The 21,163-nt window shown below is 32.0% G+C and overlaps 1 protein-coding gene across 1 annotated transcript in view; it reads left to right on the forward strand.

Annotated features, from left to right (window-relative positions):
- Nucleotides 1–20,548, forward strand: part of LRP1 (LDL receptor protein 1) — a 181,129-nt gene extending 160,581 nt beyond the window's left edge. Inside the window, exons 88-93 of the mRNA XM_088263885.1 lie at nt 8,915–9,022; nt 11,149–11,297; nt 12,857–13,050; nt 15,481–15,642; nt 16,902–17,028; nt 18,501–20,548. Of these exons, the coding sequence (XP_088120011.1) occupies nt 8,915–9,022; nt 11,149–11,297; nt 12,857–13,050; nt 15,481–15,642; nt 16,902–17,028; nt 18,501–18,659 (899 nt within the window). The 3' untranslated portion in view covers nt 18,660–20,548. The remainder of the gene's footprint in view (nt 1–8,914; nt 9,023–11,148; nt 11,298–12,856; nt 13,051–15,480; nt 15,643–16,901; nt 17,029–18,500) is intronic.
- Nucleotides 20,549–21,163: the final 615 nt, after the last annotated feature.

Genomic DNA, 21,163 nt, shown 5'->3' on the forward strand with positions numbered 1-21,163 from the left:
TTATTTGATTTTTTATTTATCTTTTTACTATTTAATTATCATATTTTCGATTTTTTTACTTTTACAATTTTCAAATTTTTGTGTTTTTCTTTTCTTCTTTCAAGTTTTTTTTAAGTTTTCGGTTTCAGATTTTAGTTCAGGTCTAAAAATAAATATTTGATATACGTTCTTTCAATGTCGTTCAGATTAAAAAGATTTAAAAATAATTTTTCGCAGCTTATCCCAAAATATAAATTTCGGGATAAACTGTGAATTGAAAATTTGATTTCGATCGATCTGAGAAAATTTCATGTTTGTAGTTTTCTTTTTTCGAACATAATACACATATATACAATATTTAAAAATATATATATCAATCTGCCCACTAATTTCAAACGGCTGTATGAGGTTCAAACTTTGACCAGTATCACTAGCCCGTTTTTGGTTGGAAGATATTGCTACTTAGCAATAAGCCCACTAATGTACAGTTATTCTCTCAAGAAGTTATACCTGCCCGAACATATTTTTGTGATCTTTTCACTTTTTTTAAACATAATCATAAATCAGTTTCTAAAGCAAAGTGTATTGATAAATGACTAGTCCCGTACGGGACCGCATAGCATCGACGACCTAATTCCTCGGTCCCGTACGGGACCACCGGGCATTTCAAGGTTAACAAATAAATAATCATTTAGTATTAACTTTGTGCATATTTTAAATAGTGGACGATTTTTATCTTCTAACCCTTATCCGCACTCAATGGTGCATACATCGTATCGACGCAAAAGGCACTCGTATCGACGCAGTGTTATCTTCATCGTTACCTACACGAAGGCAAGGTGATCACTCCTGCGCTTCAGTGACCTGTCCGTGATTTAAAACTATGAAATAAATATCATAGTTTAAAATCACGAATATTTATTTTCCCCCTCCCCCGAGAATCGTACCGGGGACCTTCAGCACGGTAGCTAAACACGCTAACCATTACACCACGGAGGCGGACATACAATGTAGTATTTATATATATATATATATATATATATATATATATATATATATATATATATATATATATATATATATATATATATATATATATATGTATAGAGCCGCCAATAATTTAGTAATGACACCAACATTAAAGTAACTATACTTTTCTGTGACGTCATTCATTGCCAACATACGAAAATAACGTTTTTTTTCGAAGGCGAATTTTCCAAAAGAAAATGATGAATGAAAATATTAATCATATCGGCTGTTATAAACACAAAACGAGAGTAATACAGTCCTATATAGGTTGAGTATGTTAAATTAGATATTCCTCCCGTCTGACAAAGATTCATTATCAAAGCAACATTTTTTGCCTTCACACGATAAAAATAACCCACATAATAAAATCGACAATCACAATTTTGCCGGTAATTCTATGTGGCCATTGTATTTAATGATTTCCGGCGAACAATACATGTGTATTTTTTATTATTTCGAGTCACTCTACGGTCATTAATGTGAGTAATTGTACTTAATTCACAATTTTTTTAAAATTTATTGCATTATCGTACTGTGGGAAATTCGAAAAATACGATTTTCTATCGTTTTAGTAAATTATCGCCGTTTTGTATTTTTTTTAAAATTTGTTTTAATCGGACTTCAATTGTCTTTTTGTCAACTGAGCGAATTTTGTCGATTGAGTCAATTTAGTCCGCCTCCGTAGTGTAATGGTCAGCACGCTCGGCTACCGTTCTAGAGGTCCCGGGCTCGATTCCTGGGGGGGTGGTCAAATAAATTTAAGTGATTTTTTCACTCTAATATTTATTCAATATTATCCTGGACTGGTACCTGAAGCGGATGGCTGATCGCCTTTCCCTTAATGTGTTAACGATCAAGATAACACTGCGTTTATATGATGCAGTGCCCTATGCACCATTGAGGTGCGGATAAGGGTTTGAGTCAATTTATCGAATATTGGTCCCTACGTTCGTAAGTCGTAACATAATTTTCTCTAAATCCAGGTAACATTTTATTGTCATTGATTTTCGTTAATACACCGTTTTAGAAATTGAAAAAAAAGTATTTCTTTAAAATAATTATATGGTTTTGAAAAGAAAAGAGTTATTGTAAGGTAAGGAGTTGAAAAAATCATAAAAATATTTTTTCTATATATATTCTGAAAAACAAAAAATTATCAAAACCAATCGGGCGTGAACAGACATTGCTCACTCCTTTCAACAACGTCATATATCAAAAATCGTCAATTTGTCATTTATGCTTGTTTTCGGAATGCCCAGAAAATGTACTACATATATCGCAGCAAAAGCGGCATATTTTAAACTTTATATTTACCCGCTACAGGGCAGAAAGTGTCGTTTTTGCATTTTGAAGAAAAGGTATTGTTGAATTATTCTTTTAAATAAACCAAATATTTTTAAATGGATGAAAAACCTTTAAGTTTAACCTAAAAAGATCTTGATATTTATTTTTAATACACTTCATTTTATTCTTAAACTTTAAAAACGATCTCCTGAAAAATCTTTTTATTTTATTTATGACGTTGTTGAAAGGAGTGAGCGACATGTGACCTCTCCGGTGGTCTCCGGTTAAATGAATTCTGTGTTCTGTGAGAATATCCCCTTAATTCACTATGTAATTTTTTGCCGAAAAGAATACATATTTTGTTTATCGTACTTAAGGGTAACTCGCAAATATCCAATTCATTAAGCGATCAGTTCCGCAAGGGGCCAGACGTGTCTCCACGCATTTTTTTTTTAGAATATATTATCTGATTTAATTTTTTATATATCTTAGTTGTAATTGGTTAAATATTTCCTCTGTGGACTTTTGTATATTTTGGAACAACAGTAACACAAAAAATTTAAATTAGAAATTTAAGTTTTTCGGGGAATCACCTCGTGGAACGAATTAAATTCGTTATACGAAGTATTACCGTGTGTAAATACTAAGAAATATTATTACGTACTAAGGATAACTAAACACGCAAATTCTCGATGCAAAGGTCAGTGGTTCGATTCCGCGAACTGGAAGGTATAACTTTTAATTGACACTGATGTATATATATATATATATATATATATATATATATATATATATATATATATATATATATATATATATATATATATTATATATAGTAGCTTCAGGTACCAGTCCAGGGTAATATTAAATAAAAATTACAGTGTAAAAACACTAATATTTATTTTCTCCCTACCCAATCGGAATCGAACCCGGGACCTCCAGCGCGGTAGCCAAACACACCAACCATTACACCACGGAGGCGGCGGACGGAAGTTTTGGTTAGTTTTAGTTCTACATTTACATCTCGGAATTCGAGCCGGGACCTCCGGCACGGTCGCCAAGCGCGCTAACCACCGCACTACGACGTCTCTCGTGCGGTTGTAGTTCTGAGAACCGCTTAGTACATGGATTATATTAAAACAAGTAACTCGAAGAAGAACGCGTTAGGATTTTAGGTGATGTCATCCTGTCGTATTTATTTTTAACCTCGAGAACACCATGATTTTTTAACTATTTATTTTCGACTTTGAGGTATATCGCGGTTTTTTAACTATTTATATGAGACTTTGAGGTATATCGTGTTTTTTTTTACTATTTATCTTCGACTTTGTTGAGGTATGTGGTGGTTTCTTGACTACATATTCATTTTTAATCTCGTCGGGCACCGTGGTTTTTGGACTATTTATTTTCGACCTCAAAGGATACCGTGGTTTTTAGACTGTTTATTTTAGACTGCAAGGGACACTGTAGTTTTATAATTATTTATTTATTTTCGACCTCGAGGGACACCGTGGTAATATGATATATATATATATATATATACATATAAATATATATATATATATATATATATATATATATATATATATATATATATATATATATATATATATATATATATATATATATATATATATATATATATATGTATGTATGTATGTATGTATGTATGTATGTATGTATGTATGTATGTATATATATATGTATATATATGTATATGTATATATGTATATATATGTATATATGTATATATGTATATATGTATATGTATATATGTATATATGTATATGTATATATGTATATATATGTATATATGTATATATGTATATGTATATATATATGTATATGTATATATGTATATATATGTATATATGTATATATGTATATGTATATATGTATATATATGTATATGTATATATGTATATATATATATATATATATATATATATATATATATATATATATATATATATATATATATATATATATATATATATATATATGTATGTATGTATGTATGTATGTATGTATGTATGTATGTATATATATATGTATATATATGTATATGTATATATGTATATATATGTATATATGTATATATGTATATATGTATATGTATATATGTATATATGTATATGTATATATGTATATATATGTATATATGTATATATGTATATATGTATATGTATATATGTATATATATGTATATGTCTTCTTCTTTTTCCATGTTCGCTCCCTAGGTGGAGCATATGGCCAACACGAGTCGTCTCCAAGTCACTCTGTCACGCGCCATCTCCTTGGCTTCCTCCCAGGTCAGTCCGGCGTCTCGAAGTTCCGCTGAGTATAGTCGGTGAATGGTCGTCAGCGGCCTTCCGGGGCGCCGGAATCCTCGGGGTTGGAAGAAGAGACATGAGGGGTTGATGCCCTCAGGTGGCATTCTAAGGACATGTCCCAACCATGTCCACCTTCTTCTCTTCAGGACTTCCAGTATGAGGGGCTGTTGAGTAATTGATGTATATGTATATATGTATATATATGTATATATGTATATATGTATATATGTATATATGTATATATGTATGTATATGTATATATGTATATATGTATATATGTATATATGTATGTATATGTATATATGTATATATGTATGTATATGTATATATATGTATATATGTATATATGTATGTATATGTATATATATATATATATATATATATATATATATATATATATATATATACATATACATATATATATATACATATATATATATATATATATATATATATATATATATATATATATATATATATATATATATATGTATATATGTATATATATGTATATATGTATATATGTATATATGTATATATGTATATATGTATATATGTATATATGTATATATGTATGTATATGTATATATGTATATATGTATATATGTATATATGTATGTATATGTATATATGTATATATGTATGTATATGTATATATATGTATATATGTATATATGTATGTATATGTATGTATATATATATATATATATATATATATATATATATATATATATATATATATATATATATATATATATATATATATATATATATATATACATATATATATATATATATATATATATATATATATATATATATATATATATATATATATATATATATATATATATATATATATATATATATATATATATATATATATATATATATATAATGGCATCTTTTGAGTATGTTATACTGGTTTATGGTAATTTTCGGTTCGTTTCTTCTTATTGTTACAAAACTTATTGGTACCGGTCTTAAGTATGTGTAATCAATCCGTCAGTGGGACAGCCATGATTATTATTATATTTTATAATATGTATATATATGTATATATGTATATATGTATATATGTATATATGTATGTATATGTATATATATGTATATATGTATATATGTATATATGTATGTATATGTATATATGTATATATGTATGTATATGTATATATATGTATATATGTATATATGTATGTATATGTATATATATATATATATATATATATATATATATATATATATATATATATATATATATATATATATATACATATACATATATATATATATATATATATATATATATATATATATATATATATATATATATATATATATATATATATATATATATATATATATATATATAATGGCATCTTTTGAGTATGTTATACTGGTTTATGGTAATTTTCGGTTCGTTTCTTCTTATTGTTACAAAACTTATTGGTACCGGTCTTAAGTATGTGTAATCAATCCGTCAGTGGGACAGCCATGATTATTATTATATTTTATAACCGGTTTCTGCGCGCAGGCTCTCATTTATGTCGAGAAAGGCCCAAAGCTTTTTTATTTATTTTTAGTTTCATATTTTATTAAAATGTATTTTTAGAAATAATCAAATGCGTAATTAAATACGCTATATTTTTAAGCAAATTATTGTTTATAAAGTGTAACTATTATTATTTATTTATTATAACCCTTATCCGCACCCAATGGTGCATAGGGCACTGCATCGAATTGACACAGTGTTATATTGATCATTACTTACATGAAGGCAAGGTGAACACTCTTGCGCTTCATGAACCAGTCCAGGGTAATATCAAATAAATATTAGTGTAAAATCACAAATATTTATTTTCACCCCCCCCCTGGGAATCGAACCCGGAACCTCCAGCACGGTAGCTAAACACGCTGACCCTTACACCACAGAGGCGGACAAAATTATTATTTACGTAATAAAAATGCTATATTCTTAATCAATTCCAGTGTTATATCGCTCACTCCTTTCAACAACATCATTTATCAAAAAACTTGATTTTTCATGAGATCGTTTTTAAAATTTAAAAATATAATAAAATTTTTTAAAAATAAATATCAAGCCACTTATTGAACTTTTTACTGTGCAACAGATCTTTTTAGGTAAAACCTGAAGGTTTTTTTCCGTTTGAAAAATATTTGGTATATGTATTTAAAAAAATAATTAAACAATACTTTTTCTACAAAATGCAAAAACAACACTTTCTGCCCTGTAGCGGGTAAATATTAAGTTAAAATTATGCCGCTTTTGCTGGGATATAGTACATTTTCTGGGCATTCCGAAAACATGCACAACTGAAAATTGTCGATTTTTGATATATGACGTTGTTGAAAGGAGTGAGTGACATGTTCCTTGATAAGGAGTGATAAATTCCTGTGTGACATGTTCCTTGATAACGGGTGATCAATTCCAGAGTTACATTGACAAAGAGTGATCAATTCCATCATTGAGATCATTTAAGAAAAAACTTTTCTATTTATTTATTGTGAATGTTTTGTTTTCGTTTTTTTGCATACAAAAACCTAAATAGAGAGAAAATTTAAATGGAGTGTTGATAAAAAAACATTTTAATTATTATTGCTTTGTGAAAATTATTTAGATGTTTTTTTCTTCATAAAAAAATCTAAGTAGAGAAAACGTTCATATAAATTGGCGGTATTGAAAAACTTTTTAAAAAAATGTAATGACTTTACGAATAAGACAAACATTCATAAAAACTGCCAAATTCGTAAAAACTGCAAGTAAACAATGACCGCGAATAATGTTTAAAAAAAATAAAAGCGTTACTGATCGAGTTAAAAATCGAATGACCGGATATTTTCGACACAAACCGGGGGTAAAAACGTAAATGCGGGTAGTAAATATATCCGGACTGAAATAATTACACGCAATTGGCGGGAAAACGTTAAATCCGGGAACCTTGCGATGTACTCGAGTCCGACACTGTCCGTGCAATTTCTGGCGCCTCGTTCTTCATTCTTCACACACATATTTTTTCATTATCGTGCCTTTTGAGGCTGCCTCCAAACGTGGCTGTTGGGTCTGTCTTATTTATATATTTTTAAATCATTTTTTTCGATTATAAGAGTAATTTTTATTTACAAATTTCTCGTAAAAGCGATTAGAATAAAATTGAGAATTTCATTCGATTTTATAATTTTTATATTTTGGTAAGAGCTATATTGTTATCATTATATATATATATATATATATATATATATATATATATATATATATATATATATATATATATATTTATATATTTATTACTTATAATCCATATCCGCACCCAATGGTGCATAAGGCACTGCATCAAATTGACGCAGTGTTATCTTGATCGTTATTTACATGAAGGCAAGGTGATCATTCTTGCGCTTCAGGAATATATGTATGTATATATATATATATATATATATATATATATATATATATATATATATATATATATATATATATATATATATATATATATATATATATATATATACAGTGAAACCTCTCATAACGAGTAATTCGTATAACGAGCAAAAAATATTTATAGAAATTTGAATGTCAGAAAAGCGAAATTATTTCTGATACTTTCAAATAATTTCATATGGTATTCAATTATATTGATAAAAAAAAATATTTAACGTCTGTAAAATTAACATCAATAAATAATAAAAAAAAAACCTCTGTAAAATTACCATAATCATTTTCTTAATCTGGTTTTTCCCAACCCTGTTTTATAAAGGTCGTTAGAAGTGCATTATAAATTTGCATACTGAATCTTTTGTTGATGGTATTTCTGGTGTAAATTTCTCACGTATACCAGTCGCGTAGCATTTCCAAGGCAAAATAATGTGATGGATAAAAGAAATAATTAATTGGTTCATTTTTAGAGGTTGAAAATTATGAAATTACTTAAAAAATAACTCCCTAATAAAATTATCAGAAGACCATCTCGGTTGTATATTTTTTCACTCAAATCACAAATGTGTTGAATTATCATCCATCAGAAGACCATCTTGGTTGTATATTTTTTCACTCGTATCACAAATGTGTTGAATTCCATCCATCAGGAGATCATATTGGTTGTATATTTTTTCACTCGTATCACAAATGTGTTGAAATTACCATCCATCAGAAGACCATCTAGGTTGTTTATTTTTTCACTCAAATCACAAATGTGTTAAATTATCATATATTGGAACACCATCTCAGTTGTATATTTTTTCACTCATATTACAAATGTTTTGTGTTGTTCCAGGAGCGTGCCACGTGTCAGGAACGCACGCCAGCTGCGCGTGTCCCGCACGCTTCACCGGACGCCGCTGCGAAGAGGTCCTCTGCGCCGGACCCGACTGCTCCAGTCACAGTAATTACGCTCTCTTTACTTAACTTACTACCCGTCATCGGCCAGTTCAAGTGATCGCTTTGTACGCTGTGTAACACTTGTCAAGAGGAGTATGAAATATCGTTTTTTTTTTTTTTTTATTCATTTAATATATTTTTGTCCGCCTCCGTAGTGTAATGGTCAGCACGCTCGGCTACCGTTCTGGAGGTCCTGGGTTCGATTCCCAAGGGGGGTAAAATAAATTTAATTGATTTTTTCACTGTAATATTTATTCAATATTACCCAGGACTGGTACCTGAAGCGGAGAGCTGATCACCTTTCCTTCATGTGTAAACGATCAACATAACACTGCGTTTATATGGCAGTGCCCTATGCACCATTGGGGTGCGGATAAGGGTTTTATTATAATATATTTACATTTTTTATTTATAACAATACATTTGAATCATTTATACATATGGAGAATTTTTATATTTCGATTCTCTGTGCCTCTCCATAAAAGAGACTGTGCTCTTGTGCTTGGAGAGGGACTTACACTCGTGGTTTAATGTTATATAATAAAAGATATAATAGTTTTTTTTTGTATATTTTTTCAAGATTTAAATGTATAGTGCTTTAATTTTTTTCTTAAGTATTTTTATATCATTTATTTTATTTTATTTATTTTTTTATAAATGAGAAACTAAAATTGTTCCTAAAATTGAAAACAACTACATACAAATCACACTTACCAAACTTGGAAAATCAAATTCATTATTTTACAATCTAATTTTATGGATACCTTATTTACAATTTAATATATATCAATTAATTTCATCATTGTCCGCCTCCGTAGTGCAATGGTCAGCACGCTCGGCTACCGTACTGGAGGTCCCGGGTGCGATTCCCAGGGAGGGGTTAAATGAATTGATCAAATCACTTATATTTACATACATGAGTATAAATCCACTCCGTAGTGTAATGGTCAGCATGCTCGGCTACCGTGCCGGAGGTCCCGGGTTCGATTCCCAAGGGGGATCAAATAAATATAAGTGATTTTTTCACTATAATATTTATTCAATATTACTCTGGAGTGCTAATCACATTTCCTTCATGTGTTAACAATTGAGATAACATTTATACGACGCAGTGTACTATGCACCATTAGGGTGCGGATAAGGGCTTGATTAACATGAAATAAAACTAGATACTTACTAAATAATGGTCAAATTCATTCATTCCATGAATTATTTCATGTATCTATTATTGATTTATGACCCTGTGTTAGGTGCGATAGCTTGTATTTGTCTCCTCTAAGCACATGCCGCAGATAGGACACCTTCTAGACCTCAATATCTCATATCCATCCTTCTAGACCTCAATAAATTTAGTATATTAAAAGCATTCACAACATTTTGAGTGTGTCCAAATACTTGTTCACAAAATCTGGATTATCTCCAATTACAGGAGTTATTTTCATATTATTTTTTGACATCTCATCGAAGATGAAGAAGAATATGGAAGTCTGGGCATTTAATGCCCAGACTTCCATGTTGTGAATAAACTATCTGGTCAAATTATAAGCTTAAGCAATAAAAATGAAAATGAAATTTTATGGCGTTTCTCATGTGTGTGATTATAATCCAGGGTTCGGACCTCACATACTAATAAAAGAGTTTCTGCTCAATATAAAGCTTCTTTTCATCTCACCAATAGATGTCTCTAGTGAAGTTCTAGTGATTCAAGAACAATGTTTCAAAACTGGTTCATATATGTCGAACTTCCAAGAATTTGAGTAGTGTGGTTGTCAATAATGGGTAGAATTAGTGACTGTTACAAGTGTGTAAAGTCATCACTTAAACCAGCCTATGACAGTCGTCAGCTCCGTAAATGCCCAGACTTTCATATTCTTCTTCATCTTTATGAGATGTCAAAAAAAATATAAATAAAAAATAATAATAATAAATTAAAATTAAAAAAAATATATGTAAATGAAAAGCCTTGTTAACTTTGTGGTATGGTAATATAACACTCTCCATTCATTCATCTTTCATTTTGTGTAATACCAAAGTGAAAGATGAATGATAAAGAGAGTGTTAATAAATTTCACTATAATACTTCCCAATTCCGGATACTTGTAATGGTTTGGTCCACATTTCCCGTTGCAGACGACGAAGACATGGCCCGTGACGGGAACTGCAAACCCGGAATCTCGGACGCGAAGCGCTCCTGTCGGAACGGCGGGAACTGCACCCTGACCGGAGATGCGGACATGCTGTGTCGCTGCCCCCCGCAGTGGGGGGGTTTCTACTGCGAGGTGAGTACCTCATCTCATCACTACTGTCCGATGCTGACTAACTTACGATTGTGGCCAATAGATGTCTCTAAATGCAATTTTATTACCTGATTAGCTCTTTCATTGGTGCTGACTGACTTATGGCGGAGGCTAATAGATGTCTCTAAACGCAATCTGATTACCTGATTAGCTTATCCATTTCTGGGCTTTCCCACCTCAATGTCATTGCATTTTTCCTGTGTTCTGTATCCCTCTGAATCGACGGGATAGTTGATCTGTGGATAGAGATGAACTCAACAGCGACATTAAAGTCACTGGTATACTGGCGACAGTGACTTGTATGTCATTGCGTCGTTTAACAGCAACTTGGGTCGCTGCTTCACTTCGTCCGTTCTCAAGTGTCTTCAGTAGAATGAGCTTAACAGCGAGTTTTGAGTCACCGGTATACCAGCGACGGTGACTTGTAAGTTACCACTTCGTTTAACAGTGACTGGGTCACTGCTTCACTTCGTTCATCCCCGTGCGTCTTAAGTATAACATTATTTGTAGATTTATACACTAAAGAGAACTAAACTAGGTACGCTTATATTTTTAATACAGATACCTATGTAAAAAATAAATTTGAAAAGTTTATAATCATTTATTTTAAAATAGTACCGTAGAACGGGGCTACTTGAACTTTGATGTGTTACTTGAGCCCAGTGCAAAAAAAAATTAAATCTGTATTTGGTCAACAATAATGAACGTATAAGTGTGACCTGTCAAGGAAACAATGAATCATGTCGATACTTTTATTATTGTAGACCAAATACAAATATAAATAAAAAAATTGTACTGGACTCGAGTAACACATCAAACTTCAAAGTAGCCCCGTTCTATGGTACATTTTTTATGTATTTACTATTTCATACCCCAAAAATCGGAAAAACGAGCATAAAATTTCATTTAAAAAAACCCGCTTATAAAATAACAAAAGCACTCTAAAAATATATAAAATAAAAAAATAGTAACATGGTCAATCAATGTATGTTTAATTTAATCAGTATGTTTAATTAAATATTTTCATTGCAATTTTAAAAAATAACTCTAGACGCAATGCATATCTGGTCTTGTTTCGAGTGGAAACAAGATCAGACAATTACCGCGTCGCTACACCGGTCGATATCCTCATGGCCACTGACGAGTTTATCCGAGTTTAGATAAACTCGAGCCATAGCCGAGCCGAAATCATTCAAATATCAACATTAACAATAGACATATGTAATACAATACTACGTCTGTCTTGGAGCTGTCGCAGTGAATGAGTAACTACTTCACAAAGAATTGGGTCGCCAGTATTACCGGTGACCATCTAAGTATCAAAATATCGCTGATCCCTATTTGGGGGTGAATGACGGATGTTTTGGGTGCAGGACTACATTAGTCCGGGTGTTTGTGATGTATTTTTCGCATTTACCTTCCCTATCCTTACTATCCTACCTGCAGACAAGCCTCTCAGAGTAGGGGCTCTGCGGGTTATTCCTTAGTTTCTGAGATCCTCAGTTTGAGTGAGGCGGTCCCTGACGGACGTGTGTTTGCAGGACTACATCGGGCACGACAACCCGTGCACGGGGTACTGCAAGAACGAGGCCATCTGCCAGGTGGAGAGCCCCGGCAGCCCGGGCAGCCCCGTGTGCCACTGCATGGAGGGCTGGGCCGGCGAGATGTGCGGCGAGAAGGACCGCGTGGACCGCGGAAGCTGCGCGCCGGGCGCCGACGGCAGCCTCAAGTGCCTGTGAGTTGTACTAGCATTCGGTGATCCTATGTAGTATTATATTTTAGTTGTGAACCCGGCTACCGGGATTATACCCATTTTATTCCCGGCTACTGGGATTATACTTAGCCTTCCCAAATACCGGGATGACACTCTTTATCAGGAATGGCGAACCTTTTTGAGCCTAATTGCCAAAATATTTTTTTTTCAACAGTATAATATGTCGCGTGCCACATGCCATGGAAGTAAAAATGCATCAAATGATTGTATAATTTCAGATTTTTAATATAAACAAAACATTAATACATCGAAAAAGATAGTAACTTATAAATGGCAAAAAAATAGCCTTATGATAAAAATGACACTTCAAACTTCATAATTAGTGAGATTTTTGCTTTTGGATGCTAGATGCCAATTTTTTTTATATTGAGTTCGCCATCCTTGCCCTATATAATCCTGTCTACCGGGTGTATATACAAATATTTCTAGACTTCCGGGATTATATTTGTATATTTCCTGGCTACGGGGATTATGTTTAAATGTTTCCCGGCTACTGGGATTATATTAAAATATTTCTCGCCTTCTGAAATTTTACTTAATTATTCCCCGATCATCAAGATTGAGCTTAATGTATTATTACCAGGATTATACTTAGTTACATCCCGGCTAGCGGGATTACACTTATAAATCCTAGTTACTAAAATAATACCCGAAATTTGTTCCGGTACTAATTTTATACTCAATCTTGGCTTCTGGGATTATACTTTATTTTTGGCTACCAGGAATATACTTATATCACGGCTCTCGGGATTATACTCATATCACGGCTCTCGGGATTTCACACAATTATGTAAATCACGGCTACTGGGATTGTGCCCTATTATTTTCTTGCTAACGGGACTATATTTATATATATTTTTCGATAAGTAGGATTCTTAGTTAATCATATTTTCATTAATACTCAAATTCTTGGAAGTTCTATATATATGAACCAATTTAGAAATAATATAAGAGTTTCTGCTTAATAAAAAGCTTCTTTACATCTCACCAATAGATGTCTCTAGTGAAGTTCTAGTGATTCATGAACAAGGTTTCTAAATTGGTTCATATATATAGGAATTTGAGTAGTGTGGTTGTCAATAATGGGTAGAATTGGTGAATGTTACACGTGTGTAAAGTGATCACTTAAACCAGCCTATGACGGTCGTAAGCCCCGTAAATGCCCAGACTTCCATATTCTTCTTCATCTTTGATGAGATGTCAAAAAATAATATGAAAATAACTCCTGTAATTGGAGATAATCCAGATTTTGTGAACAAGTATTTGGACACACTCAAAATGTTGTAATCATATTTTAATGCATTTAAATTTATTTTCAGATTTTTTTAAATAAAATAAAAAATAGAAAGTATTATTCATCATGGTGTAATAAAAACAATATTCTTCTTTCTCATTCAGTTTAGTTACCACATAGGCATCGTTGGAAAAATAGCTCACAGCTCTAGTTATAAAAATCACTTCTTTATCTATTGTCCGCCTCCGTAGTGTAATGGTTAGCACGCTCGGCTACCGTTCTGCAGGTCCCGGGTTCGATTCCCAGGGGGGGTAAAATAAATTTGAGTGATTTCTTCACTGTAATATTTATTCAATATTACCCTGGACTGTTACCTGAAGCGGAGGGCTGATCACCTTTCCTTCATGTGTAAACGATCAAGATAACACGGCGTTTATATAACGCAGTGCCCTATGCACCATTGGGTTGCGGATAAGGGTTTTTATTATTATCTATTAATTTAGCCATACAAAATAATTTCACTATTTCTGTAGGCACTCATGTAAAAAAAAATATGGCCCCCACTGTTTTTTAGTTGAGTTGGATGTTGTGATTTGATTGTCAATGGATAAATATCACCATGTGTGATTATTGGCTAATAAATTAATATGAAAAATCACAAGACTATCGGTGACATTCTTATTGAAGTCTTTGATCTTTAGATATTTGTATAAAACAAAAAACGTGCATTCGCATACGTCATCAAATTTCCATCATCTAATGTTTTATGACTCCATATGGTTTATTGTCTGTGGAGCTGTAATAGTAGTAGTGTGGATTGTTTGTTTACCACTACACTACCATTTGTGTTATACAAATATGAGGGCAGGGGGGGAGTCGGGGGGTGGACCATAGACATCAACAAATAGAGTCGCCAATAATTTTGCAATCACACCAACATTAAAATAACTCCATCGTTTCTGGGACGTCATTCATTGCCAACTTACGAAAATAACGTTTTTTCGAAGGCGAATTTTCCAAAAGAAAATGATGAATGAAAATATTAATTATATCGGCTGTTATAAACACAAAACGAGTCTAATACAATACTTTATAGGTTGAGTATGTTAAATTAGATATTCCTCCCGTCTGACAAAGATCCATTGAACATGTCCCAGGTGCATGGGCGGTTGGGGCGGGGCGCTGTGCGACAAGAACCCCCAGGAGATGGCTCTGGAGCACTCCCGGCGCGTGTGGACCGGCGTGGGCGTCTCCGTGCTGCTGCTGCTGCTGCTGCTCGGGCTGGTGGCCGCGCTGCTGCTCATCTACAGGAGGAGGGGGTAAGGATACTGCTTTGTCAAGGTTGCATGTGCAGAGATCGGTAACAAGCTGTGAGGAATGCGGGTATGTTGGTGACAACAACGTCCCACAATTGTGTATATACCCGCATTATTATTAACTGCACTTGTTGACATTTAAAAAAAAAACATTTATGACCATTATTCCTACCTTCGAGTAGGGAAAATGTTAAAAAATGTGTGTTTTTTTTTTCATATGATCACTCAAAAACAATACTTACTGACAAAAGTCCCATTTTATTTAAACCATTTTTTCCTACCTTTGTGTAGGGAAAATGTTAAAAAATGTGTGAAATATTTTTTTTTTTCAAAAAGGTGAATTAAAAAATACTCATTTATGACCCTTTTTAAATACTCATTTTTGACCTTTGCAAGTCAGAGGTTCTCAACATAAGATGTTGCTGAATATTTTATTGTAATAATATTCTTTTGAATATTTTAAATCAACAATTTTATACTGTAGAATAGACTAATAGTAAATATATACTTGGTTTCTTCAATACATGTATGTATTTCTGATTACACGCTTTCTCTTTGGATTTCACAGCGGACCCCAAAGGTGTGTTACCAATTAGTATTTATTTTTAAATTTTATGTACATACTAGCTGTACCCGGCAACGCTTGCTGTGGCTCAGTCTGGCTAAATGGAAAAGAATGAAAATAAAAAGGACGCTTTTTTAATATGCTTATAATTCCACAATGTTTACAAAGCAATGAAAATATTTAATTACAACATTTTGAGTGTGCAAATACTTGTTCACAAATCTGGGTTATATCCAGTTATAGGAGTTATTTTTCATATTTTTTTCTTTTCATCTCACCAATAGATCGACTGTCCGAACTTAAAACACAGTAAGGAACATTTTTTTGTGGTACGTTTTTTTTTTTTGCATTTTTGGACTAAGTAGAATCTACTTAGTCCGAAAATGCAAAAAAAAGCACTACAAAAAAATGTCCCTTACTGTGTTTTGAGTTTGGACAGCCGAGATGTCTCTAGTGAATTTCTAGTGATTCAAGAACAACGTTTCGAAATTTGTTCATATATATAAAACTTCCAAGAATTTGAGTACTGTGGTTGTCAATAATGGGTAGAATTGGTGAATGTTACACATGTGTAAAGTGATTACTTAAACCAGCCTATGACGGTCGTCGGCCCCGTAAATGCCCAGACTTCCATATTCTTCTTCATCTTTGATGAAATGTCTAAAAATAATATCATACTTTATGGTTAAATTTTCAGGAATAACTCATTCAGCCACTCTAGACTGCAGGACAATGTGGAGATCAACAACCCCATGTATCTGCAAGGGGGACCAGAAGACGACATTGAGCCACTTGATCGTTCCTATGTCCTTGATCCCGATATGGTAAGAATCCACAAGCTTTAACTCATATCGCTCACTCCTTTCGAGAACGTCATAAATCAAAAAACTTGATTTTTCAGGAGAACGTTTTTAAAGTTTAAAAATATAACACAATGTATTAAAAATAAATATCAAGCCACTTATTGAACTTTTTACTGTGCAACAGATCTTTTTTGGTAAAATCTGAAGGTTTTTTCTCCATTTAAAAAATATTTAGTAAATGTAAAAAAATAATTAAACAATACCTTTTCTTCAAAATGCTTAAACAACATTTTCTGCCCTGTAGCGCATAAATATTAAGTTAAAAATATGCCTCTTTTGCTGGGATATAGTACATTTTCTTGGCATTCCAAAAACATGCACAACTGAAAATTGGCGATTTTTGATTTATGACGTTCTTGAAAGGAGCGAGCGATATGGGAATCTCTTTTTCTTTCACTTTATGTATATGTAAGCTTAACTGGGGGGAGGGGCGTCAAAGGGTGTAAAAGAGGCGTCGAAAGACCTAAAAAAAGATGGTCCAACGACATAGCCACTGTGGGGGGTAAAAACTGACTGCAAGCAGCAACCGATCGAAGGGAATGGAAGGATACGGAAGAGTCCTATATACAGCAGTGTAGGACAGAAGGCTAGAGAAGAAGAAGTAGCTAAATTGGCAGTACGCAATGGAGTCCTAGTTCCAACCCTGCGTTGATTTAAGTGGTAAAAAACTCAAGTGGTAAAACACAAGTGTTTTATTTATAATTTAATTGTGTCTTACCACAAAGTCAATGCCGAAACAATAAATAACATATAAAATATATTTTAAAGTGCCTTCATTTGATAAATAATATGGAACATAGTAATTAGTACGTTCATTTAAAAAATAATATCAAATATAGTTCAAAGTACTTTCATTTAAAAAATAATATAAAATATAGTTTATAGTATCTTCATTTAAAAAATAATATAAAATATAGGTTATAGGACCTTCATTTAAAAAATAATATAAAATATAGTTCAAAGTACCTTCATTTAAAAATAATATAATATATAGCTTACAGTATCTTCATTTAAAAAATAATATAATATATAGGTTATAGTACCTTCATTCAAAAAATAATATAAAATATAGTTTATGGTACCTTCATTTAAAAAATAATATAATATATAGTTTATAGTATCTTCATTTAAAAAATAATATAAAATATAGCTTATAGTACCTTCATTAAAAAAATAATATGAAATATAGTTTATTGTACCTTCATTTAAAAAATAATATAATATATAGTTTATAGTATCTTCATTTAAAAAATAATATAAAATAAAGGTTATAGTACCTTCATTAAAAAAATAATATGAAATATAGTTTATGGTACCTTCATTTAAAAAATAATATAAAATATTGTATAAAGTCCCTACATTTTGGACTAAAATTATTATTATATTAATTTTGAATTATAACTAACCTTACCTTACCTTTTTTTACCTTCCAGAACAACGGACACTACGCGAATCCCGTCTACGACATGTACACGGCTCCCAACTCATCCGGGGGCGTCCCGCTGGTGGGGCTGTCCACTCCCAGGGGAACAGGATCCGAGGAAAGGGCGGGACTTCTTCAAAACGAGCAGGAGACAGATCCTCTTGCGTAATCTTCACAAGACACCTTGTTCGCAGATTCCAAAACGTCACTTGATCCCCTATTGGCATTTAGGCATCAGTGGGCCGGCTAATTTAATCCTTGTTTTCTTACATTCAAATACTTTTCTACATGAGTTTGACAACAAATCATCCGATTGATCAGCCTTAGCGCCCTTAGGGCGTTTGTCCACTACACGGAATGTTACCGTCCGGCACGTCAGTTAGCGTTTTAAAACGACGATTGGCTTGGATTGGCATGTGCTCTCGTCGCGTAAATTCGATCACGAATCTGTCATAGTCGCTTTCATTTTTCAAAACCGGACTGCCAGACGGTCAAATTCAGGGTAGTGGACATTCGCCCTTAGGTGTGGACAAGGGTCAATTCCAGCTTGTTTATTGAAAATCTCCGTTATTTTTTTTTCCAGACAGTTTTTTTAAGGACTTTGTTTGATGCATTTGCGAATGCATTGTCTATTGGTATAATCTGTGGAAAAAAAATTGTATACTGATAAGCCGTGTGTCCGAAAACATGGCAGACGGATAAATTGTAATGTTTGTACCGCTGACTTTGTGATTCGGTATTGATTATCTGAATTTCACACTTTGTTTTTTACCATGTAATTTTTTGATGGTGTTGACATCGTCTAACTTTTGTTAATGTGAGACATTTTCAACAGCATTAAATGACATTAAAGTTTTACTCACATTCTAGTGATATTTAAAACCTTTTAAATGTGACTAAAATATCTTAAAAATTAATTTTATTGATTAAAATATGTAAGACGTTCAAATTAGTTTATACAATTTAATATTTGAATGCCGTATTTGATCAAATTTATTAGTTATGGTATTAAACAGACTTTAAACATTGAATTTTCGAGTGGTGTAAAACAAATAATCGCAATTCATTTAATTTATTAGTTGTGGTTATAACCACTTTACTACCGGTTGCGTTTTATATTACATACTTTATTACTAATGGTGTTATAATAAAGAGTAACCTTTTACAACCACATTTATTATCAGTGTCATAAAACATAGTGTGACCTTTTAACACCACATTTATTACGAGTGGTGCAACAAGGTGTGACCTTTTAACACCATTTTAATTTATCAGGAGTGGTGTATAACAAGGTATGACCTTTTACACCGTTTTATTTTATTAGGAGTGGTGCATAACAAGGTGAGACCTTTTTGCACCGCATTTACTCCGAGCGGTGTATAACAAGGTGTGACTTTTTAACACCACATTTATTTACGAGTGTGACCTTTGTACATAACAAGGTGTGACCTTTATGCACCGCGTTTAATACGAGTGGTGCGGAACAAAGTGTGACCTTTAAAATGAGTTGACACGATTTATGTTTGGTGCGATGTTTCTAGTAGAGGAGTAGTTAATGGGCTGTACTTTAGTTTGCCAAAGACTTAGGTTCAATTAAAATTGTGCGGCCGGTTTTGTGCTGGTCGGAGAAATTGAACAAAACCGCGTCCGAATGTGTGACATTGATTATTACGTCAGTCCGAATTTAAAAAATTACTTAGGTCATAAAATAAGATGTGTAAAAATGTATTTCTTTTAAATGTGACGAATATTTCAACTACCTGCCATCTCCTTAGAAATTTATATATATGTATATAAATAAAATAATAAATAAAAATCCTTATCCGCACCCCAATGGTGCATAGGGCACTGCTTCATATAAACGCAGTGTTATCTTGATCATTTACACATGAAGGAAAGGTGATCAGCCCTCATTCAGGTACCAGTCCAGGGTAATATTGAATAAATATTATAGTGAAAAAATCACTTATATTTATTTGACCCCTCCTGGGAATCGAACCCGGGACCTCCAGAATGGTAGCCGAGCGTGCTGAGCATTACACTACGGAGGCGAACGAGGCGGACGGATATTTATATATATATATAAATATAAATATATATATATATATATATATATATATATATATATATATATATATATATATATATATATATACATATATATATATATATATATATATATATATATATATATATATATATATATATATATATATATAATGTATTATAGTCAGTATACTCGGCTACTGTTCTGGAGGCCCCAGGTTTGATTCCCAGGGAGGGGGGGGTTCAAATAAATGCTGGTGATTTTTTCATTTTAATATTTATTCAATATTACCCTGGATTGGTACCTGAAGCGGAGGGCTGATCACCTTTCCTTCATGTGTTAATGATCAATATAACACATGAAGGAAATATAATGTGTAATAATATGTGTTTATGTTTTGTTATTATTTTTATTAATTCTTTAATATTGTCATTTGAAATATGAATTAATTTATCAAAGTTTGTGCAGTTCACCTAGAATTTTTCGCTTAGTCCAACTTTGTATTTTAAACCATAGAAATATTTTGGTGAAAGTTAACGTGATTTTGAGGGCTTTAAATTTTACGAAGCTTTTCCATAGACGTAACTTCAATAAAGTTCAAATATAAAAAAAATTTAAAACACATA

This window comes from Brachycentrus maculatus, unplaced genomic scaffold (assembly GCF_059751285.1).
Source record: "Brachycentrus maculatus isolate JH-2025_06_01 unplaced genomic scaffold, ASM5975128v1 h1tg000206l, whole genome shotgun sequence".
In the NCBI taxonomy this organism is placed as follows: domain Eukaryota; kingdom Metazoa; phylum Arthropoda; class Insecta; order Trichoptera; family Brachycentridae; genus Brachycentrus; species Brachycentrus maculatus.